Here is a 16674-nt window from a genome sequence, read left to right on the forward strand (position 1 = left end):
TAACAGACATCTATTCAGAGGAGACTGCGCGAATCAGACCTTCATGGTCGAATTGCTACAAAGAAACCACTACTAAAGGACACCAATAATAATAAGAAACTTGCTTTGGCAAACAAACACGAGCAAAGGACATTAGACCAGTGGAAATCTGTTGAATAGTGCTCAGCATATTTGGTAACTCCTTTAAGACTGTTGGAAAAGCATTCCAGGTAAAGGTGGTTGAGAGAATTCCAGGAGTGTGCAAAGCTGTCGGTAAAGCAAAGGGTGGCTACTTTGATGAATCCAAAATCTAAAATATATTTGGATTTGTTTAACACTTTTTTTGGGTTACTACATGATTCAATGTGTTACTTCATAGTTTTGATGTCTTCTTCACTATTATTCTACAAAGTAGAAAATAGTTTCAAAAAACTTGAATGAGAAAGTGTGTCCAAACATTTGTCTGGTACTGTATGTAAATGTAATATTTTTGTTTAATACATTTAAAATGTCTAAAAACATGTTTTTGCTTTGTCTTTATGGGGTATTGTGTGTACATTGACGAGGAAAAAATACTATTTAGTACATTTTAGAATAAAATGTGGAAAAATTACTCTCTGCCCAGAAAAACTACTCTGTGAATGTACTGTCAGAATGGAGGCTTGTTTATTTCAGGGCCATACTGTATCAACAAGGATCCAAGGTGAGGTCCAAGTCTACGGTGTCTATATTAGGACAGCCTCAGTCTCGGGAGGAGTTGCTTCAGGCAATCCCTGGCACTATAGCCACAAGGTAATTAAATACATAAACATTTGTATTGTGAAAAAAGCATATGAAGGAGTCCTTGCAACAATCCGGAGGAATTCAAACAATGATATCAAAATATGAATTTACATATTTTAGGAGTTACAGCATATTAAGGCATTATAAATCATTCTTGATGCCTATAAAATGCCTTAATTTGGGCCTCCCGAGCGGCAGAGTGGTCTAAGGCACTGTATCGTGGCACTAGAGGCGTTACTACAGACCTGGGTTCATTCCTGGGCTGTGCCACAACCAGCCGAGGCCGGGAGTCCCATAGGACGACACACAATTGGCCCAGTGTCGTCCGGGTTAGGGGAGGGTTTGGCCCAGCATCGTCCGGGTTAGGGGAGGGTTTGGCCCAGCATCGTCCGGGTTAGGGGAGGGTTTGGCCCAGCGTCGTCCGGGTTAGGGGAGGGTTTGGCCCAGCGTCGTCCGGGTTAGGGGAGGGTTTGGCCCAGCGTCGTCCGGGTTAGGGGAGGGTTTGGCCCAGCGTCGTCCGGGTTAGGGGAGAGTTTGGCCCAGCGTCGTCCGGGTTAGGGGAGGGTTTGTCTGGGGGGGCTTTACTTGGCTCATCATGCGACTCCGTTCAACAGATGAACAGTGTTTCAAGATCGAAATTGTGACCAGTTCGAAAAAGCGGGTGCAATTCTTAATTTTTTTATTTAACCAACAACCATGAGATACCCATTTCGTTAGCATCATCTGTAGTCCAGCAGACACAAACCTTGTTCTGACAGATCTTCACGTCATAATACATTATTCCTCCCACAATCGCATTAAGGCAGAGCAAGAGTTATGGCTCTATTCAATCTGTATCGCTGAACCGTTACAGAGAGCACGATAGGAATGTAAAGGTAACCCTTAATCATGATCATGTTCTAGATATGTAAATCTCACCGTATAGTTCATCTCACTGTACTATCTCTGTATAGTTGAAAAGGGCTGTAATGGCTGCTATGGAGACACACTGGAGTGGAGTGAACACCTAATGTGCAGGATGATTTAGTTGACAACTTTAACAGCAAATTAAGGGCATTCAATTAAGTTGAAAAAGGCCAAATCCAAAAACAGAGCCCCTTTGGATGAGTGAGGAAAGTAATCAATTAAAGAGGATTGCAGAAAGGCAACGCGCGGAAGTGAAGAAAGTCAAAGTTGCAGGTCCATTGTGATATTCTGAGAGAGCAACTTGGCATTCATAACAAGGCAATTAGAAATGCCAGACGGGCTCATTTTTCTAACTTGATCACTATTAATCAGAATAATGAGAGAGTTCCCTTCTTGACCATTGCTGGCCTGATAAATCCTAACCCATAAAATGTGTGTGTATCTAAATGTGATGAGTTTGTGGCATATTTCAGAGATAAGATGAGGCTGGGTATCAGTCAAGCAAGACCTGATGAGAAGTTTGATGATTTGTGCTCTAGCCTACCACGCAAAGGCACTATGGGTGTATTTTCCCTGGTTGACACAGACACGCTCAGGGAAGTGATACCACAAAGTAAGCCTTCAACCAGCCTTCTCAATCCTATCCACACCACCTTCTTCAAAACAGTTTTAATTGCATATCTGAAGAAGTGAAAGCTACTGTTAATCACTCCCTGCACTTCCCCCACTGCACTAAAAAATGGTATGGTGAAAACCCTTCTGAAGAAAAGTAATCTAGATTCTTAGCAATTCAATTATTTTTTAAGTGCCAACTGTATTTTGGAAAAATTCCAATCTGGTTTTCGTGCCCACCCCACCACAGCACAGAGACAGCCTTAGTTAAAGTGGCAAATGATCTTACGGCCAACACAGATGCCAAACAGCTCTATGTCCTTGTGCTCTTGGATTGAAGTGCTGCATTTGACACTATTGACCATGATGTCCTTCTGGACTGGAGACTGGAGAGGTGGGTTGGTCTCTCCGGTCCACTTCTAAATTCTTGGTTTAGGACCTATTTAAATCGGTTGAGAGTTTTTTTGTGAACATAACTCAAGAGAAAATACATACCACGTGACGTTCCAGAAGGTTAGATTTTGGGTCGGGTACTGTTCAGTTTTCCATGTTACCCCTTGGCAGTGTTATCAGAAAGCACAGCATTGATTTGCACTGCTACGCAGACGATAAACAACTTTGCATTACTGTGTGTCACCAGAGGATTTTAGCTCCACGGATAAATTATTAGACTGTGTCAGTGATTTAAATACTTGGATGACTCACAACTTTGCATATTTTTAGCTTAGCTTTTCCTTAGCTTTTCAGTCGTTCAGTTTTTGTCCTTTTGTTTTCATCCTATGTTGTTGTGTACTAAATATCTTCATTTTCATTGTTTTTTTAGTTGTTTTTTCCCCATGAAGCACATTGCGTTGCACTCCATGTCTGAAATGTGCTGTATAAATAAAGCTTGACTTGAAGATCTACAGTGGCTTGCGAGAGTATTCACCCCCCTTGGCATTTGTTCTATTTTGTTGCCTCACAACCTATTAAAATATATTTTTGGGGGGTTTGTATCATTTGATTTACAAAGATGCAAAATATTTTTTTATTGTGAAACAAACAAGACAAAACAACTGAAAACTTGAGCGTGCATTACTATTCACCCCTCCCCCCTATGTAGAGCCACCTTTTGCAGAAAATACAGCTGCAAGTCTCTTGGGGTACAGTATGTCTCTATACGCTTGGCACATCTAGCCTTTGGGATTTTTGCCCATTCTTCAAGGCAAGACTGCTCCAGCTCCTTCAAGTCGGATGGGTTCCACTCGTGTACAGCAATCTTTAAGTCTTATCACAGATTCTCATTTGATTGAGGTCTGGGCTTTGACTAGGCCATTCCAAGACATTTAAATGTTTCCCCTTAAACCACTCGAGTGTTGCTTTAGCAGAGTGCTTAGGGTCATTGTCCTGCTGGAAGGTGAACCTCCGTTCCAGTCTCAAATCTCTGGAAGACTGAAACAGGTTTCCCTCAAGGAATTCCCTGTATTTAGCACCATCCATCATTCCTTCAATTCTGACCAGTTTCCCAGTCCCTGCCGATGAAAAACATCCCCACAGCATGATGCTGCCACCACCCTGCTTCACTGTGGTGATGTGATGTGATGGTGTTGGGTTTGCACCAGACATAGCGTTTTCCTTGATGGCCAAAAAACTACATTTTAGTCTTATCCGACCAGAATACCTTCTTCCATATGTTTGGGGAGTCTCCCACATGCCTTTTGGCGAACACCAAACATGTTTGCTCATTTTTTTATTTCAGCAATGGCTTTTTTTCTGGCCACTCTTCCGTAAAGCCCAGCTCTATGGAGTGTATGGCTTAAAGTGGTCCTATGGACACATACTCCAATCTCCACTGTGGAGCTTTGCAGCTCCTTCAGGGTTTATCTTTGACCTCTTTGTTGCTTCTCAGATTAATGCCCTCCTTGCCTGGTCCGTGAGTTTTGGTGAGCGGCCCTCTCTTGGCAGGTTTGTTGTGGTGCCATACTCTTTAAATGTTTTAATAATGGATTTAATCCTCCTTGGAATATTCAAAGTTTCTGATACTTTTATAAGCCAACCCTGATCGGTACTTCTCCAAACCTTTGCCCCTGACCTGTTTAGAGAGCTCATTGGTCTTCATGGTGCCGCTTGCTTGGTGGTGCCCCTTGCTTAGTGTTAGGGCTGGGCGATATGACGATATATATCGCAACACAAACAAACATGGAGGAGAGTGAACGTGACACAGAGCATGGAGGCCGTACCTAAAAGAGGGGCTACTTCGGTTGCATGGACGTGGTTTGGGTATGAAAAGTCTGACACGGACCACAAAACCGTCCCCCTAATAGGCAATAAAATGGTGTATGGTTTAAGACCTCACAGAGACAGATAAATACCCTGGAGAGAGAGAGAGAGAGAGAGAGAAATGCTATTTGGCCCTAAACAGAGAGTACACAGTGGCAGAATACCTGACTACTGTGACTGACCTAAAATTAAGGAAATCTTTGACTATGTACAGACTCAGTGAGCATAGCCTTGCTATTGAGAAAGGCCACCGAAGAGAAGACAGGCTATGTGCACACTGCTCACAAATTGAGGTCGAAACAGAGATGCACTTCCTAACCGCCAGCCAAATGTATTACCCGATTCAGGAAACTAGGCATATGTCGCAAGTCACAACTTCACAGGAGAGCCTTTTGAAAATGCCTTCTAGAACATGTGAACTTTCATGTGAATATGAAACTTGTATGTCATCTGTAAATAATAAAATTGTTAAATTACGGGCATAGTTGTTTTAGCCACGGAGAAAGACAGCAACCTTCCCGCTAGCCATGATTGGCTGAGATAATGAGTGGGCTGGACATGTCGAGAGATGAGTTTGGATTGGTCTGCGGTGTTGCATTTGTGTCTATAAAATGAGCTGCTCGTAATGCGTAGATAATCCTTTCTACTGCAATTTGTTGGAGAGATATAACGTTAGCCATGGAGAACTGCAAATGTGTTGCTACTGCTCTCAATAACATTGCTGCCCTGAATTTATCAGGCGCAATCGACAAAGGTCAGTGGGAAAAAGTTGTGATGGACTACTTTCTGGAGGACGGTCGTGCCATGCGGACTCTCTCTGACTCAGACGATGAGGAAATCCCTGATTTAGGTGAAAATGTTACATGTCCAAACAAAAGACCCCAAGTTAAAGCTTGCTGTTATCAAGCTAACGTTAGCGGAGGTTAGATGGCTGGCTCGCTAACGTTACTCTATGGACTGGGATTTTAGTTCATTTTTTATCTAGCTAACGTTACATGTCTAAACAAAAGACCCCAAGTTAAAGTGTGCTGGTTACTTCATCAACAACTACGCAGAGGTTAATGCAATAGTATTACCAGGACACAGACACTTTGGAAAGCTGCTGCCATCCCACCTGACAAAAGCAGTAGTGTGGCGTCTCTACAAGGAATCGATGACAACACTTGGTATGTAAAGCATAAACACATTTTTATTATTTAATTGACCTCCAACATGACTGGCAGTACTTTTATTGATCTCACATTTTTTTCTGTATTTTCCACAGGGACGAGTAGTCGGGCTGACTTCCTTCAGGAATCTGTGGAGAAAATTGCTGCCTCACATCTCAAGCACTAAGTCGAGGATAGATCTGTGCTGGCAGTGCCAGAGGAACAACTATCACGTCTTCAGATCTGCCAATCTGCCAGAAGCTGTTAAGTCAGCCAAGCTGAAGAGGCAAGAGCAGCATCCCCTGCTTGTTCAGAGTGAGAGCTCTGTCTACCAGAAGGTGGTTGCTGACTGCAAGACCATGTGTCAAGACCTGCAGTTGTCTCTGGGGGGGTCACTACTGAACCAGCAAGCAAAGACATCAAGATGCATTACAGCTTTGATTTTGCTCAACAAGTACGCAATATTTACTCCTTTATACTGATTAAGGACATAGATGGATAGATAGATATACACCAAATATTTCCTGTTTTACAGCTTCGATGCTCTTGGAGCCTGATGTTGTTGTCGCCAAGGAGCGTTCGGACTCAGTCGGGAACAGGTTTCAGCTGCTGCGCAACGCTGACATCCTTCCTCCCATAAATGGTCTGCCTGTAAAAGCACCAGCTGGACTGGACACAGCTAGAAAAACGTATCTTTTTGAGAAGATCAGGGAGTTTTGAGACAAAGAGTCTTTGGACATCACATGCCCTGCAACCAAAGTCAAGGACAGAAACAGGCTCTTTCCGATTATAGATTCCCTTGTTCGAGCGTGGTTCGGACAGACCAGTCATCAGCACTATCTGCAGTGCCTCGGTTCAAAGGACTCTCTCCTAACATTTCTCTCTCTGCTGCTCAGCCACTTCTGTCACCCCTGATTGTATGCATATAACTACCTCGTCTATCACTGATATCGTTATTGATATTGCTCTTGTACATACTGTATCTTTGATTTGTACTGACACTATCTATTTCTGATATCACTACGATGCAAGTAACCATTCGGCTGTACCGTTTACACCTTCTGTAGAGACCCATCCACTTAGCGAGACTTGGCAACATATTGATATATAAAATGAACATCGATATGTGTAGTCGTAACATGATTTTGTGACATACAACAATCTAATGTGACCGTGTCAAGTGTCCGCCGCAGAAATATATGGAGCAGGCATCTGTTTATGTACTGTACTGTGCACCTCACGCAGGTCACAACCCAGGTTGCATGGCCTTAACTTATGTTTGGAATACTATGTGATAAGTGTGTGTGTAACAGTATATAAAGTATGCTTATGTACTGGTGTGAAAGGCATTTGGGCAGTGGTGTAAAGTACTTAAGTAAAAATACATTCAAGTACTACTTAAGTAGTTTTTTGGGCTATCTGTACATTACTTTACTATTGATATTTTTGGCAACTTTTACTTCACTGCATTCGTAAAGAAAATAATGTACTTTTTACTCCATACATTTTCCTTGGACACCCAAAAGAACTCGTTACATTTTGACAGGAAAATGGACAAATTCACACACTAATCAAGAGAACATCCCTGGTCATCCCTACTGCATCTGATCTGGCAGACTCTGTCACGACTCCTACCGAAGGTGGCTCCCCTTCCTGTTCGGGTGGCACTCGGCGGTCGTCGTCGCCGGCCTACTAGCTGCCACTGATCCATTTTCCCCCTTTCTGTTTATTGGTTTCACCTGTGTTCATTTTAGGCTGATTGGTCGGGCTTTATTTACCAGCTGGTTGTGCGAGATTGTTTGGTGTACATGTGTACACGTCTGTGTGTCTCGGTTTTCCCATTTTCTTGGGTTTTGCTGGACTGTTTATGTCCCGCGTGTTTGGGGCATTTGTTTTGGTGTGCGCACTGTGTTTCATGGGGTTGGTGTATGTTCACCGGTTTTTGTGCATTAAACGATATAGCACTACCCTGAACTCTCTGCTTCCTGCCCCTGACTTCACACCCACTACACCCCGGATGTTACAGACTCACTAAACACAAATGCTTGGTTTGTAAATCATGTCTGTGTTGGAGTGTGCCCCTGGCTATACGTCAATAAAAAACTCTAAAATAAAAATTGTGCCGTCTGGTTTGCTTAATATAAGAATTTGAAATGGTTTTTACTTTTACTTTTGATAATTAAGTACATTGTTCCCCTGGCTATCCATCAATTAAAAATGTAAATACAATTGTGCGGTCTGGTTTAATATAAGGCATTTAAAATGACTTGTACTTTTACTCAAGTATGACAATTTAGTACTTTTTCCACCACTGCATGTGGCTGGGGGTTATAGCTGTTATTTCAAATGACACATCAGTTTAGACAAGTGTGTCTGGGTAAGCGTCATCTAATATTTATTTAAGAGAGAGAGAGAGAGAGAGAGCGAGAGTACCTCAGCTTTTCTAATGGCAATTGTCAGACCTTGTATAAATGCTTCACAATGTTAGCAGGAGGTACATGCCAGCTTCAGTGTAACATCTACACCAGCTACCGACTGGAACAAAATATCAGTATTACGTAAGGATAGAAATGAGCCGTATTAGCCTACTGTCAGATCAAAGCACCTTTCAGTAAAGCTCACATCAACGTAGCTACTAACTACATTGATAATTGATATGCAAAACCATTTCCCTACGTTTTCCCAATTCTGCGTCTCCATTTGCATCTCTGAGCTGCTACCGGTCTGTCACTGTCTGTGTGGCTGATGCTCAGCGGCCTGCTTGCCTGCCTGCCTGTCGACGTTGTGAGAAAGCATTTTTCCATCTGACAGCGTTTGTCTGTGAGCGGGCGAGACGACAGGTCATTTGTGACACGGTAATGTGTGGCACCGCAGCAATGACTGTCAGGGTCTGGATCAAAACAAACACTGGCAATGTCATGAGGACATTTCACCAGTTTTATTGCTAAATGAACATAGATCAAGTTTGCTTTGAATGATTCTAAAAATCTATCTGATTTAAAAAATAAAAATTATTTAAAGGGGCAATCCGCGATTCGAAAAACAACAAAGCAGTCACCTCAGTTAAAAAATAAGACTACTTAAATGAAAGCTACTTAGTGCCTTCAGAAAGTATTCAGACCCCTTGACTTTTTCCACATTGTTTCGTTACAGCCTTATTCTAAAATTGATTTTTTTTAAAATCCTCAGCAATCTACATACAATACCCCATATTGACAAAGTTAAAAATATTTGTACATATAAAAAAAATATAAAAAAAACAGAAATCCTAATTTAGATAAGTATTCAGACCCTTTGCTATGAGACTCGAAATAGAGCTCAGGTGCATCCTGTTTTCATTGATCATCCTTGAGATGTTTCGACAACTTGATTGGTGTCCACCTGTGGTAAATTACATTGAAGACCCACACCTGTCTATATAAGGTGCCAAAGGTGACAGTGCATGTCAGAACAAAAAGCAAGCAATGAGGTTAAAGGAATTGTCCATAGAGCTCCGAGACAGGATCTTCCTAGAGCTGGCCAGCCGGCCATACTGAGCAATCGGGGGAGAAGGGCCTCGGTCAGGGAGGTGACCAAGAACCTGATGGTCACTCTGACAGAGCTCTAGAGTTCCTCTGTGGAGATGGGAGAACCTTCCAGAAGCACTCCACCAATCAGGCCTTTATGGTAGAGTGGCCAGACAGAGGCCACTCCTAAGTAAAAGGCACATGACAGCCTGTTTGAGAAACAAGATTCTCTGATCTGATGAAACCAAGATTCAACTCTTTGGCCTGAATGCCAAACGTCACATCTGGAGGAAACATGGCACCATCACTATGGTAAAGCATGGTGGTGGCAGCATCACGCTTTGGGGATGTTTTTCAGCGACAGGTACTGGGAGACTAGTCAGGATAGAGGGAAAGATGAACGGAGCAAAGTACCTTGATGAAAATCTACTCCAGAGCACTCAGGACCGCAGACTGGGGCGAAGGTACACCCAGACTTGAACTCGATCGAACTTCTCTGGAGGTACCTGAAAATAGCTGTGCAGCAACGCTCCCCATCCAACCCGACAGAGTTTGAGAGGATCTGCAGAGAAGAATGAGAGAAACTCCCCAAATACAGGTGTGCCAAGCTTGTAGCGTCATAACCAATTAGACTTGAGGCTGTAATCACAGAAAAAGGTGCTCCAACAAAGTACTGAGTAAAGGGTCTGAATACTTATGTAAATGTGATATTTCATTTTTTTTATATACACTTACAAAAATGTTAAAAAAAAAATGGTTTCTGCTTCGTCATGATGTTTAGATTGATGAGGGGGAAAAAACTACATAGGGAATAGGTGCCCTATATAGGGAATAGGTGCCCTATATAGGGAATAGGTGCCCTACATAGGGAATAGGTGCACTACATAGGGGATAGGTGCACTACATAGGGAATGGGTGGCCTACATAGGGAATAGGTGCACTACATAGGGAATAGGTGCACTACATAGGGAATGGGTGGCCTACATAGAGAATAGGTGCACTACATAGGGAATAGGTGCACTACATAGGGAATGGGTGGCCTACATAGAGAATAGGTGCACTACATAGGGAATGGGTGGCCTACATAGAGAATAGGTGCACTACACAGGGAATAGGTGCACTACATAGCAGGACTCTACAAGGCGACCATATTTCGCTACCTGGAATTGTATAATTTAAGAGCACCAGTACGCCTAGAAAAATGAAAGATTCTAGCTTTAATAGGTCAAAACATTTTCATCGTGCTCCTAAATTTATTTGTGTGCGCCTACATTTTTCAACTCAGGCGCACACGTGCTCCATGTAAAAAATAAATGTCAGCGTAGAGCCCTGCATAGGCAATAGGCTTCCACCTGGGAAGCAACCCAGGCGGGCCACAGGTCTCAGGATGACCCTGGCTGGGTGGACCGTTCAGTGTTGTCTAGGACTTTGATCATCCGCCCCATGGGATGTATTTGTTCCTGGAGGACGTCTCCCGTTTCTCAGAAACCTCCCCGGGGCAGAGTGGTGTCCTGCAAACAAGGTATTCCAGGTCACCACTTCTGTCGTAACTCCTTACACTGACGGTGGTGTGTGTGTGCGCTGCTGTGACGGCTACCAGCAGGACATCAGGTGTGGAGCCGAGCGCTAGCGGAGCATTACTTGCAGCGCCGCAGGACTCAGCATTGTGGGTAAATCTCCCACGCCGTGGGTCTGATAGAACACAAGCATTGGAGTGGCGGGATAGTTGTGACAGAAAAACATAGTCACACACTTGGACTTTACACTCATATGCGCACGCGCACACGCACACAGTGGTAAATAGGCTTCAGGTTAGACTCCTGTTCCATTTGCACAGCCATTCCAAGTTATTTCAACTCCTGATGACTGTACGTGGTACTGAAACCGTATTATCGGGAAAGGCCCATGTGTTTCCTAGCATTCCATTGCCTTGATCACATTAGTAGAATAACTACTACATTATTTGTCTCTGATCCAGGGCGTTACGTGCAGATTCCTGAAGCTGAGCCTTCTGTGTCAGCAAACTGCATGTAACCCCTGGACCAGAGCTACTATTTGTCCAACCCTACAGTATCATGGCAGTGAGGAGATGTGATACGATAGGAGATGTGAGCGACAACCGAGGAGAAAGCTGTTCTGTTCTGTATTCCTGCAGTGTCTCCTCAGTCCGTCTGACCTCAGACACTGGTCACGCTGTCATAATTCTTCTGACACATACCCCCTCTCTGTTGTCTCCCTTCTCCCCCGTACTAGATCAGACGTTCCCTTCCATTGCTCCCTCACTCACCTCACAGAGCGCATCCCAAATGGCATCCTATTCCCTATATAGTGCACTACTTTTGATCTGGACCCATAGGGCTCTGGTCAAAAGTAGTGCATCATGTACGGAATAGAGTGCCATTTTGGGACACAACCATGTACTCATCTACCCTCGGGTCCATCATCCATCCATCTCCTCTATCCTCCATTCACCTTATCATCACCTCTCCTGTCAGGGTACCTCAGTGCAGCTCCCATGCCATCAGAGACTGATAACATGTCAATCATATTATAGAGTCCCATTATAAAGATACTGTGGATGACTCCTTTGACTCACTCTGTGGTTTGGTTTCGAGGTCAGATAGGGATTGGCTAGCTGGCAATACAATCTAGTGTGTGTGTGTATGAGAGTGCATGCGTTGGTACGTGCCTGTGTGTGTGTGTGTGACAGATATGAAAGCATCTGTTTATGCCGGTGTCGACTAAACAAGTGACACGGGGGAGCCATCTCAGACTGACCTTTCCCAGCAGGAAGCAGAAGGCCGTAATTCATATTCACAATTCATTGACATCTTCTGACGGTTTCAGACACACATTTACATACCGAGGGGGTCTGTTTCAAACAGGCAATATTACATTTAGTATCAAATCAATGAAATAACAAATTGATCAGTCACATGCTTTGTAAACAACAGGTGTGGACTAACAGTTAAATGCTTAGTTACGGGCCCTTCCCAACAATACAGAGAGAAAGATAATAGAGAAATAATAGAAAAGTACAAAATGTAATAATACAAGTAATAATACATCCTGAGTCTTGTCTATATACACGGGGCACCAGTCTATATACACCAGTATATTTTAAACTGCCACATAACAATTTGGGAGACAATTACACGGTTTGTTCTGCTAATTAGGTGTGTGTTAGCCGTTTCCTGGCGGTCCTGCTGCCCAGCGTATCCAGTGTGTGAGCAGAATGCAGGGACAGCAGGAGAGTCTAGTCTATGGCCAGGCCACACTCTGCTTTCCAGTGGGCCACCACATCCTGGGACACAGATACACAGCGCAGCAAATAGATCAGACATTCATTCAGAGAGATATTCAGACAGACAACAAAATAGACAGACAGATTAGCAGACATACAGACTCACTCGCTCACAATGTACAGCTCATAAAATGCTCATAACACGTTTTTTGACAGTAACTCAATTGGACCTCTAGGTGTCAGTAATGAAGCTGTTTATCAAGCAACGTGTTTTCCTCAATTTAAATGACATTTGATCAAATATATAATCAAATACATATATAAATATATTTGATCAAATATATAAATATATGACTTATTATGGTTTCTCTAGTTATACAGTTGCTGTGCATGTCCGCACTGGCCGAGCAACTCAAACATCCTGTGGTTCCAAATGCAACAACATTTAACATATATTACTTGGCACTGGCAGAGCTGAGAGCCTTAACCCCTATGATAATCTTATAGCATGGTATAAATCCTAATTTCGTACACTCAATACTTTTTATCATCTAAGTGCTGCTAAACACAAATTTGTGACCATAAACATTTGGTAAATAGACAGAGAAGCTGCCTATGCCAGGGTATTGAGCACTATTCAATTCCCAATCACTGTCCCTTTGCAAGCTTAGCGCTAGCTAAATGGCGGGCTGCTATCCTAAAAATTTGAAGATAAACTTGACACGGTAGAGTATTGAGCACTATTTAGTTTATCTCAGCTCCAATGCTGACAGATCTGACAGTGTCTGCATCCTAAATGGCACCATATTCCCTATGTAGTGCACTACTTTAGACCAGAGCCCTAATGCTACAGTAGTCCTATGCCCTGGTCAAAAATAGTTTATTATGTAGGGGAATAGGATGCCATTTGGGACTCAGGGGATGGCATTTAAAGGAGTGAATCCCATTGGCTGTCACTAAAATGAAGGATTTACGCTGAGTCACCGCTATTGGCCCAGACTCTGCCAAAGGAGTACATTAAAGACCGGAAATACGGCCGAATATGACCTGATGCCTGTTCTGATGCCTCAATATGGGAAAATACTGGTGCGCTATATAGGGAATAGGGTGCCATTTGGGACACAACCACAGATTTATTAAGAAGGGAATATTCATGGACAGGAGAGATCAATCTTGTAGATTAAAATAAGCTGCCGGCATAGAGAAATGAGGGAGCAGCACTTCAGCTGAACAACACATCTGAGAGACATGGAGACGGGACTTGTGTGTGATGCTACTAAGCTACTATGCTACTAGCCCACAACCATTATGAATCTCACTCCCATCCACGATGACGCACAGTGCTTTTGTTGTCCTGTGAGGTTAAGCAGCCACACCGACAAGCACCGCCCGCGCCGCTTCCGATGACTTTTAGTAAGCGGCGGCTAAAAGTTAGCTCTTTCTTTCATTCCGTTTCTCTGATGCCAAGGACGTCGACGGCTGGGAGGCAGACACTGCTGTCAGAGGAGGAGCGAGCAGAGCAGGACATGAGAGAGGGCAGCTGTAGTGGTAGAGGGAGATGGCAAGCTCTGAATCTTAATGAGCCAGAGACTTCCAGGAAGAAGTCAACTCAATTTTAAGTTGAAGAGCTGGTGTGTGATGAGCTACTGCGTACAAAATGGCCACTGTGGCATCACTCAGGTGGGCGCTACAGATGGATAGAGGGTGAAGTGAGTCGACCAAACCACCTTGTAAAGGTGGGTGTGATTACAGCATGTACTTTGTCCCAGGACTAATTGAGCCTGATGGAAAAATCCTTCCTTCCTTCCCTTTCACTCCCTCTCATTTCTCACTCTCGTTTTCCATTTCACTTTCTCTCCAGTCCTGCGGTTACCAACAGGAGCTAGGTGTGGAAGAGTCTTTCAGTTGTGCTGCTGTAGCAACCACAATCTGAGAGACTTACCATCTGGTAATGTCTGAAAACAAGGTCGGGGTTGATTCATCCAGCTAACTGATGATAACGTTGCTATAAACTTCCCCCATCTCACGCCAGCTGGCTTAACGTAGTAAACATGGTAGGTGGAAATGACAGACTATTCATCAAGAACATCGAAGACAAACTTTTTTTTATTTTTATGTATTGGAAGAAAAGTCTATCCCCAAAGGTTACTAGGCGGTGGTGCTGGATTTTTACTGTGCACTGTTTAGGCAACACACCTAGGCAGAGACGATTCATCTTTTCCAGTAACTGGGCGGAGGGAGAAAGGGAGAGCTAGGAACCTTCCTCTACTTTCCAGAGAGGATAAGAAGAAACAGACCACCTGGAGGAGAACAAGCAGTTCTGATTACAGACGCTAATTAGAGGTCTGAACCCTGGTAAGGGACACATGGTCTAATTCTCAAATGACACAATATTACCTATATAGGCCAGTGCACTACTTTTGGCCAGGACCTATAGGACTCTGATCAAAAGTAGTGCACTATATAGGGAATAGGGTGCCATTTAGGAAGAAAGTTTGGTACTGAGGAGAAATTGGGAAAATGTGAACTGTGGGGAGGTTAGAATTTATATCCTTCTAACTTGCTGTCTCGCTCTCTCTCTCTCTCTCTCTCTCTCTCTCATGTGCAAATCCTGGCCACATCTTAGCCTTGCAGTTAACTGTGGATCACTGAAATACAAAAGACAGACAGCATTCTACACATCATCATCTTCAATGACTGAAAGAGAACCTTATGTCAACTGCTCTGCTAAAACAATATAGACCTCACAACCACACCAAGGTCTCTGAGCCGCATAACCTTTTCCTCTGCCAAGTCCCCCCCCCCAAAAAAAGCTTTCTTGTTCCACAGGTGCCAGGAACACATAATTTTTCATTCAAGGTTAAATCTCAGACTTTGACATAAATGGAGAGCTGTAGGCCAGCGGAGGCTGGTTGGCAGGGGGAGAGGAGTGCGTTTTGAATTTGGAAAGTCATAAACGGCAGTTTGAACACCACAGAGTGGGTAGTGTTTTAGAGATGCAGACCCACAGGGCACAGACGTCAGTTCAAAGTATATTCCACGTTGGTTTAACGTCATTTCGTTGATTCAGCCAGTGTGTGCACAGTGGCGATAAATCACTTGGAGGTCTTAGTTGGAGAAAGAGAACGCACGTACTCACGCACACACACTTCTGTATAGAGCCTTCTCAGCAGGACTTAAACGTATCAAATTAATACCCCAATCAGACGAGTGACTTGCTCCTAACTACACAGGATCCAGGGGTTTGGACCCAGAATACAAAACCAAAACAACAAACAAAGTATTATTCCAATCCTCTCAGTAGGAGGCTGTCTGAGAAGAGTCCGGACAGACAGAAAAAATGTGGAACATAAGCTATCCAAAAAAATGACTTTCACCAGTAGGTTATTGTTACTGAATGCTCAAACTATTTCTGATGACATAAATACGCCCCACGATACTAAGAGATATGTACTCCAAACTCCAATGGACTCCGGACATCGTTTGTGACAAAGGCTGTGTAACCTACCTAGTTTCATCGTTGTTTGACCTGCTCACGATGGTCACCTTGCAGTTTGGGTGACTAGCACCTGGAGGAAGGGTCAGAAACATTAAAATAATAAACTCATCCACCTCTCACTCTAAGAAAAAGGGTTCCAAAATGGTTATTCGGCTGTCCACATAGGAGAACCCTTATTGGTTCCAGGTAGAACCCTTTTTGGATAAAGGTAGTAGAACCTGATTGGCTTCCATGTCAAACCCTCTGTGAAAAGTGTTCTACCTGGAACCAAAAATGGTTCTTCAAATGGTTCTCCTATGGGGACAGCTGAAGAGCCCTTTTAAGGTTCTAGATAGCACCTTTTTTTGTTGCTAAGAGTGTATAGGAGTGGCCCTAAACCAACAGAGATGGTTTATTCTCAGCTTGGGCTGTCTGAACTCTGGACATATTATTAACCCAGGAAGCAAACCTTTTCACACTCCCAGAATATACAACCTTGATTATTTGAGTGTGGTGGACTGGACACGCACGCTCAACGCACACACACACTTAGTGGCCCTTCTGCGAAGGGTGGATGGAGCTACTGACAGACAGATAGTGTACAGATGTGTCCCAAATGGCATCCTATTCTCTATTAAGTGCACTGCTTTTAACCAGGGTAACCAAGTAGTGCAATATATATGGGAAAGGGTGCCATTTGGGACACATCCTATCAGTAATCCCAGCTGAAACCACATCAGTCCAGTACATGCTATATTT

The 16674-nt window shown here is 43.5% G+C and overlaps 1 protein-coding gene across 1 annotated transcript in view; it reads right to left on the minus strand.

Annotated features, from left to right (window-relative positions):
• Positions 1-11985: 11985 nt before the first annotated feature.
• Positions 11986-16674, minus strand: part of acad11 (acyl-CoA dehydrogenase family, member 11) — a 29310-nt gene continuing 24621 nt past the window's right edge. The window contains exon 3 of the mRNA XM_035760197.2: positions 11986-12497. Within this exon, the coding sequence (XP_035616090.2) occupies positions 12295-12497 (203 nt within the window). The 3' untranslated portion in view covers positions 11986-12294. The remainder of the gene's footprint in view (positions 12498-16674) is intronic.

The sequence above is a fragment of the Oncorhynchus keta genome, chromosome 4 (genome assembly GCF_023373465.1).
Source record: "Oncorhynchus keta strain PuntledgeMale-10-30-2019 chromosome 4, Oket_V2, whole genome shotgun sequence".
Classification (NCBI taxonomy): domain Eukaryota; kingdom Metazoa; phylum Chordata; class Actinopteri; order Salmoniformes; family Salmonidae; genus Oncorhynchus; species Oncorhynchus keta.